The sequence below is a fragment of the Octodon degus genome, unplaced genomic scaffold (assembly GCF_000260255.1).
Source record: "Octodon degus isolate 3935 unplaced genomic scaffold, OctDeg1.0 scaffold00282, whole genome shotgun sequence".
Taxonomy (NCBI): Eukaryota; Metazoa; Chordata; class Mammalia; order Rodentia; family Octodontidae; genus Octodon; species Octodon degus.
In genome coordinates this window covers 1,943,296-1,958,304 of record NW_004524858.1, presented here as the reverse complement: position 1 = coordinate 1,958,304, position 15,009 = coordinate 1,943,296, and the positions used below count along the sequence as shown (strand labels likewise).

Below are 15,009 nucleotides of genomic sequence, written 5' to 3'. Positions count from 1 at the left end.
TTTATTTCATTTAATCATTCTTGGTTTGAAGTTGAGACTGACTGAGAACAGGGTTCCTACCCTGGCTTTTTTCTGAGGTGCTGAGCATGTAGTATTGTTTTCCATCCTTTGACTTCCAACCTATGAATTTCTTAGTGATTTAAGTGTGTTTCTTGTATACAGCATATTGTTGGATTTTGTTTTCTAATCCACTGTGCCAGTCTATTCTTTTAATTCATGAGTTGAGTCCATTTACATTGATGGTTATAATTGAGATGTATTGACTTATGATTTATATGTTATTTTTAATTGTTTGTCCTATTTAGTGGGTTCCTCCTGTTCTCATTCATGGGGTTCTGATCAGTTTGTTACCTCTCTAGAACAACTTTCAGTTGTCTGTGTAGGGTTGGCTTTGTTGTCATGAAATTCTTTAGTTGTTCTTTGTCATAGAAGTATTTCACTTCTCCATTAAACTTGAAGGAGAGTTTTGCAGGGTATAGTAGTCTTGGCTAGAATTTGTTTTTATGGAGGACTTGAAATATTCTTCTCCATGATCTTCTTGCCTTCATGGTTTGTGAAGAGAAGTCTGCCATTATTCTGATGGGTTTTCCTTTAAATGTGATCTGTTTCTTTTCTCTAGTGGCTTTCAGTATGTTGTTCTTGTGCTGGATTTCTGGGGTCTTGGCTGTTATATGTCTCGGTGTATTTTTAATTGGGTTGAAGCTATTTGGAGTTCTTTATGCTTCAGTTACTGAATGTCAGATTGTTTCCTCATATTTGGGAAGTTTTCTGCTATTACTTCTGCCCATATTCTTTCTATATCATTTGTATTGATTCCTTCATTCTCATTGATGCCTATTAGTGAAGCATTTTTCATATTTGCATTATCTTGCAGATGATGTATTATCGTTTCCTGCATCCTAGTTGTTTTTAAGAGATCTTTTCTTACCTTTTCACTAGCTGCAATGACATCGTCAAGATCTGAAACTCTATCTTCCCTTTCACTTAAATGGTTTTGCAAGCTTGTGATTGTGATTTTAATTTCCTCTATATCTCTTTGACTCTGATTCATGCAATCTATTTCTTTCCTGTACTTCTCATTCAAGGATTCCATCATTTGTCTAATCTCCTCTATTTTTTTATCAATGTCTTTTTGAGAAGCACTTATTTATTCCTTCATTATAGTTATTCTTTCTTTTTTTACTCCAGGGATTATTTCTGATCTGATTTCCTCTATATGTTTCTGTATTTGATTGTCAACTTCAGATGCTATTAACTTAGAGATTTTTTTTTATTTCAGAGGTTATTTGTGATCTGAGTTCTTCTATAGCTTTCTTCAGTTATTTCTGTACTTCAGACCCTATTAATTCAGATATTTCATCTGTGTGATTTCTAATTTCTTCTGTTCCAGTGTCTTCTGCATGTGTTCTGGGTTAGCTAAGGACCTTAGATTGCCTTTTGCTCCTTCCCTTTTCATTTTGTATAGCAGTATCCTCTGACTTTTGGTGTAGAGCTTTGGTACAGTTATAACCTTAGCACCTATTGAAATTTGAGTGCAGATCTATGATGTTTGATTTCTTCTGGTTGTGCCTGGCTTGGGTCTGGCTGTTATGCACAACTTTTTCCTCTTGCAGCCCTTGGAATTGGACCTGCTGTGTCTCTCTGGCAAGATGTTATGTTCTGGATTAGCTGGGTGGTTCTGGCTCCTAGTCTCACTACAGGGACTTCAGCTGCAGGGTTTCACCCCAGGCTTGTATGCCGGGCCTGGGCTAAGTCTGTTGTGTTTCAGAGAGAAAGATGAAGGACTCATTCACAAATGGGACTGTGCTGGCTCTGGAAGGATTCAGAAGGCAAAGGGGAGCATGGAAGTTCTCCCACACACTTCCAGGTCCTGGGCTTGGGCTGGGTCTAGAGGGATCCCTAGAGTATGTCAGAAGTTCTCACAGGTGGGGCCTCGACTGGGTCTGGAGAGGTCCAGGGGGCATAGGGGAGTGTGAAAATTCTCCCACACACTCACAGGGCCTGGGCTTAGGCTGGGTCTGGAGGGGTCCCGAGATTGTGGTTGAAGTTCTCACTTGCATGCTGGTCCTGGGCTGGGTCTGGGGGGGTGAAAGTATCCCAAGAGCATGGTGGAAGTTCTCACTCACATGTCAGGCCTGGACTGGGTCTGGAGGATTCCAGCAGGTGCAGGGCAGAGCGGAAGCTCTCCCACACAGTCGCTGGTTCTGGGCTTGGCCTGGGTTTAGAGGGGTCCTGAGAGCACAGCAGCAGTTCTCATTCACATTCTGGGTCTGAGCTGGGTCTGGAGGGGTCCAGCAGGTACAGGTAAGATGCAAACTCTTCCACACACACAGTACCTGGGCTTGGGCTGGGTCTGGATGGGTTCCAAGAATGCGGCAGAAATTCTACCTGACATGCTAGTCCTGGGCAGGGTCCAGAGGGGTCCAGCGGGTGCAAGGGAGCGCAGAAGCTCTCCCACACACTCGTTGGGCCTGGGCTTGGGCTGGGTCTGAAGGGCTTACTCTTTATGCTGAATATTATTTAGATTTTCGACAAATGTAAAATTTCATATCATCGACAATACAGGATTATAAATAATAATTTTCCTGCTTTTAATACTCCCTTGAACTCTAGTGCTGTACAGGTCTAACTGTCATATTCTTCTGAAATAATATTGGTAGTAGAAAATAAAGAATTACTTTCTCAGTTTGTTCCTTTTTTTTTTTTTTTTTTTTTTTGTGGAACCAGGGGTTGAACTCAGGCCCTTGCTCTTGCCAGGGAAGGGCTTATTCTACTGAGCCATCTCCCCAGTCCCAGTTTGTTCCTTTCTTTTGTGATGAAAAGTGCACAATTACCCACATAATCACGTATTCTCGAAACATATAAATAACATATGAATATTGATGGACTGCCCCTTGTTGAGGTTTCAGAAAGGGGCCATTAAAATATAGGAAGCCATGTAATTGCATTTGGAAAGAACTGAATAGGTGGAAGAAGACCCACTTTCAGTGCAATTACTGGTTCCTCAGACAATGGGAAAGGTATGTGGGTGGAAATTTATATTTTGGCACATAAAACTGGTACTCAGACAAGTATGGGCGATATATAGGTGGTAGTACTGCAATTAGCCCTGGTTGTGCATGGCTGGAACTTCCTATATCAAACACGTGGAGAAATAGTGCATAGTCTTCATGGGAATGGGCCTCATCGGGTCATTCCAGAGACACATAATATTGAATCCTGTGGTGTAATGCTTTTACACCATCCCAAAGGATGTCTGTGCAAAGTCTGCTTACACAAGCATAGAACAAATTCTCAGGAGAAGGAGGCCTTTGGGAACTGTTATAAGTGGTGTTGGATGAAATATTGGTGCTTGGAAGTGGAAAAGGAGATCTTTAAACATTTTCCAACTTTCTACCTGGACATCAGGCCACAGATGCAGAGCTTCAGGGAAAAATGATGGGAAATTCCTCCAGAGGCAAGGAAGAGGCTTGGCTGAAAGAACTCAGTAGTATTAAATGCATGCACCCTGATCCAAATAAACTGCCACACATCCATCCATCCATCCATCCATCCATCCATCCATCCATCCATTTAATATTCGCCAGAGTCACCTTGACAGTTCCACCTTCACTCAGATTTAAGCTTTGCAGACACTCAGAAGATGTTCTCTCTGAGCACCACCCGCCTCTTCCTGCAGCTGTCCCTCTTGGCAGGCACTTTGGCTAACGATGACTGCCTTCGCAGAAAGAGCACCAGTGTGCACCAGGATGGAGATGTGATAATTGGGGGTTTCTTCTCACTCTACACCTGTATGTACTTCACTGGTGTCACTGATATGAAGCCTAGCAAGGACATCTTTATCTTGCAGTAAGAGCCTGTTTCATCATTTACTCATTTTCTGTTTGACCATCAGAATGAATCATACTTGGAAGTCTAAGCATGGGTGACTGATACCAACTGTGTCATTGCCCTATCTTGCACTCCCACTCTTCCACAGAACTATTCATAGTTGCTTTTTCTGTTTTCCTTCTCACGTTTGAGAGTTGAAAACGATAATCATTGTTTCTTGTTTTAATCTCCTTCAAGGTTAAAACCAAAGGAAGACATCGTCTTTTCTTTCATCGTGTTATAGGTGCATGTTCTTATTTTAGCTGACAATGCAGTCATTAAGTTATGTGCAGCACAAAGTCAATCCAAGATATGGCACGGAATTCAACACGGTAAGGACAAAGTAAAATATCAGTTTCATATAAAGTCCAAGGTCTTATAATAGTTCCTTCATCATGCGTAGAATTTCTTAACCCCTCACTCTCTAATCTGCTTAGGCAGATTCTCTCTGTGGGTATTCAGATATCTATATCTATATCTATATCTATATCTATATCTATATCTATATCGATGTCTATATATATCGTATTTTCTGGGATGCTGCATGCCTTCTGGGACTGGACATCAAACCAGAAATAAAAGGAAATTTTCTATGAATGTTAACCATGTAATTTTTTTCTGCTTCACATGCACATCTTCTGTTCTTATATATTACCATATGAGTTCTACAGCTGAAGTTATTTTTTTTGAAGTTATTAATAAAAATGTTTCATAGATTCAGAAAATACCAAAATTGTTCACACTAGTGTAGAAAAGAGAATCCCAGTGGAAGAATGACTGCTTATGTCCTCTGGCCATTTTTGTTTTCCCATAGTAGCTTCCTTTGATTGGAACAAGGAGAGCACAGTTACAAGTCACAGCATCTTCCTGCTACAGAAGGTGTCATCACTTATCACATATGCCTTGCCACATATAAAATATTGTTCTGTAATTTTTGTCCTTAGATGCATTTCTGATGCCTATATATTTTGATACAAAGTTTTATTTGTTTTCATGGTTTATGACCATATCCTGGATTCAAGCAATCTTCTTGCTTCACATTTGACTGTGAATAAAACCAGGTGCTGTTACAACCTAATCTTTCCACCCACAATTTTTCAGATTTGTGCTAGATGCTATTGATCAATTTGTTTAATGTAAAATTTTAAAGATTGATGATTGATGCTTATTGCTTTCACCAAATAATCACAGGTCTGTAAAGTTATTTTGTGAAAGGTTCAGGGTAGTCTTGTCCATCCTGAAAATTGTGAAAGTGAAATAATTACTAATGGCACTTACTGAAAGTGGAAAGAAAGCTTTTGTCTAGTAAGGCAATGACCATGAGTGTACTGATTACTGCTATCCAAGTTTCCATTTCATAAAAGTGTTGGGGTGGATTCTGAACATTGCATGTGTAATGGGGGTTTAGAACCAAACCATAGGAAGGAGTATGAATGCAACATTGTTAACAGACAGCATGAGAGTCATGATGGCTTCAGTTAAATCATCATAAAAGGATTCTAGCAGAAGGAAGCCCAGGACAACCAGACACAACCTGTGGAGTGAAGGAGAGGCAACCTGTCAGATGAAAAGTGTGACCAGACTTCAGGATATTTCAAAAGTTTGAAGAAAGTTTATTTCTCTTCCAGGGAGCACAGGAGTGGCTGCCTCCTACTGCTCCTTTTTTTCTTGTGTATACTCTCACAGCTCAGGTAATCTCTGTAAGGGACTTGGCCTTTCCCAAACACATGCACTGTATACATTGTCAGAAAATAATAATCAGTTCCGTAGGCTTTAAACGCCCAGGTTAAGTGAGTCTCTTGGAAAAGGAAAACACCTTAGAGTAATTTGAATGTTTCAATGTCTCCTTAAAATTAGAACAGCCAAAGAACTTTGGGGAAAAAGACATATATAAAATTCATATATTTTTCTGCACAACATGATCATATAGTAAAATACAATTGTAATACTTTTATTGTATGAAAAACTAAAAATATAATAAAATAGGACTATAATAACAGTAATATACTGTGTATTATCTTCAGCATTGTCTCCAAATACAAGACCTCAAGAACGAGGTTCTCTTACAAAGAATAAACAAGGATATATTAACACAGGCCCTCTTTGTCAATGAATTAAGAGAAAATAGTCATATTTTTAAAAATTGCATGTAGCCAATAATATCCAGGAGACATTTATTATTATATATATAATTTATCTAACTTTTCAAGACTTTCTGTAAATTTAAGTTAAATTTTTATTTTATAGAAAATGAAAAATAGTAAATTCATTAGAAACGGTACAGAATTTCAAAATAACCAAGATGATAACAGTTCAACAATGGTTGTTATATTGCACATTGTTCTCTTAAAAGTAGTTACAAATGCATTTTCTTCATATAGAAAAATTAGGGTTCTTTATTCGTCCCAGCCATACAATTTTTTTTTTTATTTTTGACTTCTTGATGATGGTTATTCTTTCTGGATTAAGATAGAATCTTAGTGTTGTTTCAGTTTGCATTTTTCTAATGCCAATAAGGTTGAACATTTTTTTTCCTATACTCAGTAGCCCTTTCTGAATTCTACTCTGAGAATTCATTTGATTTGCCCACTACAATGAATATTTAATTCATGGGAAAATAGCCTTGTTTATCAGGTATTATTTAGTTGAACTATACATGATAAAAATAAAGGCGCAGAATGAAATTGACTCAAGTAAGTGGGATTCAGCAGAATAACAGAAATAAGCATACATAATATGAAAAGAGCAAACTATTTGTACTATGATTAAAACAAATTATTTGTACTATGATTAAAAGAGATGTATTAAATTCTCACAACACTGTACATATAAATTATTCACTTGTACCTGCCTGGCAAGTGCAGGATCCTGAGTTCAATGGCCAGTACTGAAGAAAGAAAGAAAGAAAGAAGAAAGAAAGAAAGAAAGAAAGAAAGAAAGAAAGAAAGAAAGAAAGAAAACCTTCACTGGTGTACAAACTGTAATTTGATGAAAAATTCAAGCTAGTTAGCTTGTTTGAAAAAATGTATAAACTAGACTAAATAGAAAAACTTCAAAGACAAGATATGGCAGTAATTACAAAAATATTATCAAATTGTCAATGAGAAATCTCTATTGTACTCTTATTAATTTTACATAAATTTAAAATTCTATCCACCATCTATCCACTGTAATTCTACTGCAGGATTTCTGGGGTCAACCGACATGGATCTGGGCTCTACCTGACACATTTGTCTACCAGTGACAATAGAAACATGCCCATATGTGGACATTTTCTTTTCCTTCACTTTTTTCTATATGGTTTGTTCTTGTTTGCATATGAATGTGAAAAGTTTTTCTAGTCTTATCATTGTTTTATTCTGTTCTTATTTCTGTTTCCTCCTACTTTTCCCCTTTCTTCTTCTTCATCTGTTTCCCAAGGCTTGTGTAAGCTTACTTTTTCCTTGAGCCTTGCTTCTAATCACTTTCTCATGTCCTATTTGTCTGTTTTCCCCTAATATATTTTCTATTTTCTTTCTTAATGCTAAAACCACCACATTGAGGGAGTCCTTACTATATAAAATGTGCTGCTTCGCTTTATTCTTTGTCATATAACTGCAGTCTTCTTCATAAGGTTAAAGATAGAACACTAGTAGTTACCACTGTCATGTTATGAGCCGTGCTTGATTGTTACACTTTAGCACAGGTGACAGAGTTCTCCAAACCAGTTGTTCTCCCTTGAATTCTAAGACTGAGGTTGCATGACGTTCATGAGAAATAGAGCAGGTCAGTGCCAAAGAACCGGGGACCAAGCAAGCCATTCACCAACTTTTCATCCCAACAGACTCAAAAGCCAAAAGCCAACTGTACCTGAAAGACACCTCTGAAAAGTAAATATTTCCTGAGGGTCTGTGATACTAGCAAAAAAGCTGTTTACAAAAAGTAATTTACAAGTGATGTGGAGAAATTAAACTTAAAAGTATAGGGAACAATTAGAAGAGAAGAAACGTGCAATCCCCAATTCCCAGATCAGAAAAGGAAAACTGAGGTGACAATGTGGTGACATGATACATGAGCCAGTCGACCGGCTTCGCTGACACAGCAACACCAGCAGTAACAAAGCACATGAATGAGGCTCCAGAATAAAATCAAATGAGAAATAATTTCTCAGATAACTAAAGAGATGATCAACATAATAAAGAATATAGTTAGTGAATCTGGACAGATAAAGATAAAAAGAGGAGCTTATGAAAAAGATGCAAACAAAGACTACCCAACCAAGGAAAAAGATGGAACCCATTATTCTGGAATGGAATCCAGAAATAGACATCCAAAAAAATAAAACTCTACTGAAAGTATACACACCAGAATCAGCCAAAGTGAGCACACAATAGCAGATCTAGAAGACAGGGCTGCAGTTAGCAATCATGGAATGAAAGATTTCTTTTAAAAAATAGCAAGGGACCAAGAGAAATCAATTCAACAACTGTTAGAAAAAAATTATCTATCCTCAATCTAAGGAAATGAAACAAATTTCTAAAGAAATAGTCTACAAAGCAGTAATATTAAATTATTTGTCCAAACTTGGATAACTACATTTGTCTATATGAGCACAAACTTGATGATAAAAATAGATAATAGAGCAATTGTTAATTAGCTATTCTTGTTTTGAACATCTATAGCATATGTATTTTATGTTACCCTGTTTCTGTCTTTCATTCTGCTATTTGTTTTTGCTTTTGTTTTTATGCTTCAAAATTAAATTAAATTAAATTTGAAAAAGAAAACATACTATTGATCAGAATCTGTAAAGAAGCAGGAGATAGTGTAAATGACCTAACACACTGTTGACAAAAGTAATGGTAACTAAAAGGGGAAACCATCCCTTCCTGGAGACTTTTTTTAATGTATTTGATTGTTACAGGAAGTCAATATGCAGATCGGACTCATAGTGATCCTGTTAATTTTCAGCCTTCCTAGCGCTGACATTATAGGCATGCACTACTATGCCTGGACTCTGTGGCCGGTTCAATCTGCCCTGGGGGCAAGGCTGGCATGGCATGTCCTGTCAGGAATTGAACTGCAGTCCCAGTGCTTGCGTAAGCTTGACTACAAAGGAGCTCTTGTCACTGGACCCCTGGAGACTATTTTGTAGCAGACGTTGGAAATGTGAAGAGCATACAAGCCACTTAGTAAAAGACAGCAGATTTATATGATATTAAGAGAAACCAAACTATGAGGGCACACATTACATAAACATTGCTACAAACAGAATTAATTTGCTATAAAATTAATTTCATGTCTTTGAAGTGAAAGGCATAATAAAGTTAAAACTGTACCATTATGGGTTTCTCAAGGTTTTCTTTCTGTAGATAGTTTCATTTGTTACCCTTTTTTAAAAAAAATATTTACTTGAGAGACAGTATGGCCATAATTGGTATGTCATAACAAGCACTATGTATTTTTTTTCTGATTAATAGGACAGTTTCAATAACTAATAAATTGTACATTGTTATCTTCTTAGTGGTTTACCACAGTAAAAGATGCAGAATATCCTGTCCAAACACAATTAGTACAAATTTTCTTCTCACTGAATTAAAGAAAAGTAGTTGTAAATCTATCCTAACTTCTGTATATTCAGATACAAAATGGTCCTTCCTTTGTATCCCCTTTTTTTGTTCAATCCTGCCAGGGATGGGCATTCCATTGGCAACTAAATACTATAGGTGTGCAAATACAGCAAGACAATCCAACACAGTCCAGCAGTCCTCAATAGTGGTGGGTTATCCGCAGAAGTTGTTGACTTGAACCTTTCATAGTTCAGCATATTAATATGGATTTATTTTATGTCTCATTTTTATACTATTCTGCTGGATGGTTAAGACCAAGACAAAGCATGACCTATATAAAAAAGTAACTTTTGTATCTGATAAGGTTAGTCAAGTACCCTCAGGATTTATCCTGTAACCCTGTACCTCCAGTTTGTAGATCCTTTGTCAGTGTCAGCCATCTGGATGAGTCACAGCCATTGCTTGACCAGTTTGCTCTCTGTGAAAGCTTGAGAGAATATTTTCTCTCCCTGTGACTCTCCTTAGGCACACTCTATGACATCAGTCACGTTGTTCTGTGGCCCCATAGTCTCCTTGATCAGAAAATTTGGGACACAGCTGAGCTACATGATGTTACAGTATACATTTTCTTATGTCCTCAGTCTTCACTGATCTTGAAAGATCAGGGTCAAAGATCTAGGGTCAAAATGTTGGCTGTCCTTGCAGCCCTTCTATTTCTCTAATTTTTGTTCTTCAAACTTATGTTGTTGACCTTCCAGAAGAGAAGCTTATTATTACCCTACAACATATGCAGTTGGGTTTAACCTCACTATCTGTCTGAATATCAAACATCTTAGGCATAACATGGAACAGGTATTTTTCCATCAAGTATTGACACGTTAAACATTAAGTCCCTACAGAATATGGAGAAAAAATTAAAAAGTGAAAAATATTTAAATAACATGAATGAACAATTACATATTTTTACTCAGAAATTTAGAAATCTAACCATATAAAGCATTGTAGCAGGACAGTCCTGTGACATTTTTTCCTTGTGTCTTTTTTTTCATTTATTACTCTTTAAAAAAAACAAAAACAAACAAACATTTACTTGAGAGACAGTATTGTAATAATTGGTATGTCATGACAAGAAGTATGTATTTAGAAGACCAGAAGACAGGCATTCCAAGCGTGACCCTTCTATTACACATTGCTTTCTTCAGTGCAGTTGTTTGGTTCACAGGTAAAAACATATATGGTTAGTCAGGGTGAGAATCCTACCAGTTGACCGCTAGTTTCATAAACCTGCTGATGTTTCTCAGGATCATTATCTTACCCATCCTGTGCATATAAATATATGGCTTTGCTGCTGTCATGTTTCCCAGCTTCTCTCCTAGCCCTCTCCTTGAGCAGTACATATTTAGAAGACCAGTATGACAGTTGTTCCAAGCGTGACTCTTCTATTACACATTGCTATCTTCAGTGCAGTTGCTTAGTTCACAAGTATAAGTATATATAGTTAGAGTGAGAATCCTTCCAATTAACTGCTAGATTCAAAAACCTGCTGATGTTTCTCAGGACCATTGCCTTACCCATCTTATGCTTTGCCCCGTCATGTTTCCCAGCTTTTCTCCTTGCCTTCTCCTCATTATCCAATCTTCAAGTTCTCACTTTCCTTTTAATTGTGTTATACCTTTCTATTTGTATTTCTTCCTTTGAGTTCTTATACTAGGGAGACAATACGATATTTACACATGTAGGTCTGGTTTATTTCACTTATGAGCATATCTTCAAGTCATAAGTCTCCACATTGATTTCCATAATGGTTGCACCAGCCTACATTCCCATCAGCAGTGGAGAAGGGTTCCCTTTTCCCCACAGTCTCTCCAACATTTGGTGTTGGCTGATTTCTTTATGACAGCCATTCATTGTAGGGTGGGATGTTATCTCAGTGCTGTTTTCATTTGCATTTCAAGGATGGTTACTAAAGTGGAGCATTTTTTCATATATTTATTCGCTTCTTTAATTTTGTCCTCTGGGAAGTGTGTGTTCATCTTGGATGCCCATTTCTGGATTGGGTCTTTAAAAAAAAGGGGGGGGGAATAAATGAAAAAAAGAGACAAGAAAAAAAGTCACAGGACCATCCTGCTACAATGCTGTATGTGTTTAGATTTCTAAATTTCTCTGTAAAAATATGTAGTTGTCTATTCATATTTTTTAAAATATTCTTTTATTTTTAATTTTTTTCTTCATATTCTGTAGGGACTTAAAGTTTAACATATCAATACTTGATGGAAAAATGCCTGTTCCATGTTATGCCTAAGATGTTTGATATTCAGACAGATAGTTAGGTTCAACCCAACTGTATATATTGTAGGGTAATAACAAGCTTCTCTTCTGGAGCATTAACAACCTAAGAGAAACAAAAATTAGAGGAAAAGAAAGACTACAATTTTTGTTGAGAAACAAAAATTAGAGGAAAAGAAAGACTACAAGGACAGCCAACATTTTGGCCCTAGCCTTTCAAGGTCAGTGAAGACTCAGGATATAGAGGAACCTATACTGTAAAATCATGTGACTCAGTTGTGTCCCAAATATTCTGATCAAGGAGATTATGGGGCCACAGACAAATGTGATCGATGATGTAGAGTGTGCCTAAGGAGAGTCATATGGAGAGAAAACATTCTCTCAGGCTTTCAGAGACAGAAAATTGGTCAAGCAATGGCCACAACTCATCCATATGGCTGACACTGACAAAGGATCTACAAAGTGTGGTACAGGGTTTCAGGATAAATCCTGCGGGTACTTGATTGACCTTATCAGAGAAAAAAGTTACATTTCTTGTTATATAGGTCATGCTTTACCTTGATCTTAATCATCCAGAAGAAAGGTAAAACAAACAAGGTACAAGGGGTGAAGCCATGTTGGTATGCTGGGCTGTAAAGGGTTCAGGTCAACAACTTCTGATACTGCAGTCTAGCGGATGACCCACCACTATTATAGACTACTGGACTATATTGGACTATTTTGCTGAATTCACTCACCTAGAACATTTAAATGACAATGGAATATCCATCTCTGCCAAAAGTGAACAAAAAAAGGGGATACAAATGAAGGACCATTTTGTATCTGTATATACAAAATAGCTAGGATAAATATACAGCTAATTTCTCTTAATTCAATGAGAAGAAAAGTTTGTACTAATAGTTTTTAGACAGGATAACATGTCAGCGTCTTTGCTATGAATAACTACTAAGAAGATAACAACATGCATTGTATTAATTATTGAAACTTCTACTAATCGGTTTTGAAACTGTCTCTTGCTATTTGTTTCTCAATAAAATTTTTTGAAAAAATAGTCCCTCATTCTTGATCAAATGTCTCTGCGTTTTAGAAAATAAGACACAAGAAAAATGATTGGACTGTCTTGCTACAATGTATATGGTTGGATTTCTACATTTCTGTGTAAAAATGTGTAATGGCTTATTTCTATTTTTTATGCTTTTATTATTTTTTCACATTCTATAGGATTTAAAGTTTAGCATATCAATAATGGATGAAAAATACCTCTTCCATGCTATGTTTAAGGCATTTGATATTCAGACAGATATTGATGTTAAGTTCAACAGCCTGTGTTTTATGGTGGCAATATCATTAATCTTCTGTTCTGAAGGGATAACAACTTAAGTTTGAAGACCAAAACATTAAGAGAAAAAGAAGGGCTACAAGGATAGCCAACGTTTTGGCCCCAGCCCTTCAAGGTAAGTGAGGACACTGGACATCATAGAACTTGTGCTGTAACACCATATAACTCAGTGGTGTCCCAAATTTTCTGTTCAAAGAGATTATGGGGCCAGAGAGGAAGGTGATCGATGATGTAGAGTGTGCCTACGGAGAGTCACCCAGTGAGAAAACATTCTCTCAGGCTTTCACAGAGAGCAATTTGGTCAAGCAATGGCCGTGACTCATTTACATGGCTGACACTGACAAAAGATCTACAAACTGCTGTACAGGGTTTCAGGGTAAATCCTGAGGGGATTTGAGTGATCTTGTCAGATACAAAAATTACATTTTTTGTTATATAGGACCTGCTTTATTTTGGTCATAACCATTCAGCAGAAAAGTATAAATATGAGGTATAAAAAGTACATCCATATTAATATGCTGAACTATGCAAGGATCAAGTCAACAACGTCTGACATTGCCAGTTCTGCAGATAACCCACTACTATTATGGACTACTGGAGTATATTAAATTATTTTGCTGAATTCACGCAACCACAATACTTGGGTTTTTTGTTTTGTTTTGTTTTATTAATTATATTGAGAAACAAATAGCAATGAGACAGCTCCAAAACAGGTTAGTAGGACAGTTAAAATAATTAATACATTGAATATTGTTTTCTATATAGTAATTATTCATAGTACAAGATGCAGACATGATATCCTGTCCAAACACTATCATGCACCTATAATATTTGAATGGTAATGGAATACTCAAAAACTGAACAAAAATGGGGATGTAAGTAAAGGACCATTTTGTAAGAAAAAAATACATAGGGGCCAGGGAGATGGTTCAGTAGAATAAGTGCTTGCCTGGCAAGAGCAAGGGCCTGAACCCAATGGTTCAACAACCCAAACCCTTGGTTTTGCAGAACCCAATCCCCGGTTCTGAAAAAAGAAAAAAAAAGACAGACAGAAAGAAAAAAAATACGTAGATAGATAGATAGATAGATCCGTATATACAAAATAGGATAGATATACAGTTACTTTCTCTTAGTTCAATGAGAAGAAAGATTTGTGCTAATAGCGTTTGAACAGGATATCATGTCTGTATTTTGTACTATGAATAACTACTATGAAGAAAATGCAATGCATTAATTATTTTAACTGTCCTGCTAACCTGTTTTGTGACTCTCATTGATATTACTCAATAAAATTAATTTAAAAAATAAAATGTCTCTGCCTTTTAACCAGTTCTTCTTGCTGCAAGGTCTAAAGATGAAATAGGTATCCTGGATTTCTATGGTGGCAGTGACAGCTTCATGCTTAACCATAAACTCCATAAAAATATATGTCTTTCTATGTCTCAGAGGCTGGGAGATAACTCAGTGACTTAAGTGCATACCTCTATGGTTGAGAGCCTTTGCCTGACACGTGTCTCCTCACTGGTATTGCAGCTCTATATGAACCATATTTCTGTAATTCAAAGCACCTCACAATGTATATATGTACATATTCGGGTTTTTTTTTCAGAACCAGGGATTGAACTCAGGCCATCGTGCTTGCCAGGGAAGTGCTTATTCTACTGAGCCATCTCCCCGACCCCTCACAAGATAATATTATGTGACATAATTTTAGTTCTTTATGTAAGAAAAAATGTTAAAAACCCACTCAAGTATTTTCTGTTTTTCAATTTTTCACACTTTCCTTTGGTGAGGAAACCATTTATTCTTGATGAATGTAGAAATTAGTAAGAGCTTTCCAGAATGTAAATTATTACTTTAATATAAATACTAAGGTCTTATAGCAACAACCTCTTCCAGAAATAGGATATAATTTCTGGGTATTCACCTTGACTTGGAATATTGTAAAATCTTGAACAGAATATA

General features: G+C 36.7%; 1 protein-coding gene across 1 annotated transcript in view; it reads left to right on the top strand.

Annotated features, from left to right (window-relative positions):
- Positions 1 to 3,643: 3,643 nt before the first annotated feature.
- The window catches only part of LOC101588866 (vomeronasal type-2 receptor 116-like), a 24,289-nt gene continuing 12,923 nt past the window's right edge, over positions 3,644 to 15,009 (top strand). The window contains 1 exon segment of the mRNA XM_012512854.1: positions 3,644 to 3,849. Within this exon segment, the coding sequence (XP_012368308.1) occupies positions 3,644 to 3,849 (206 nt within the window).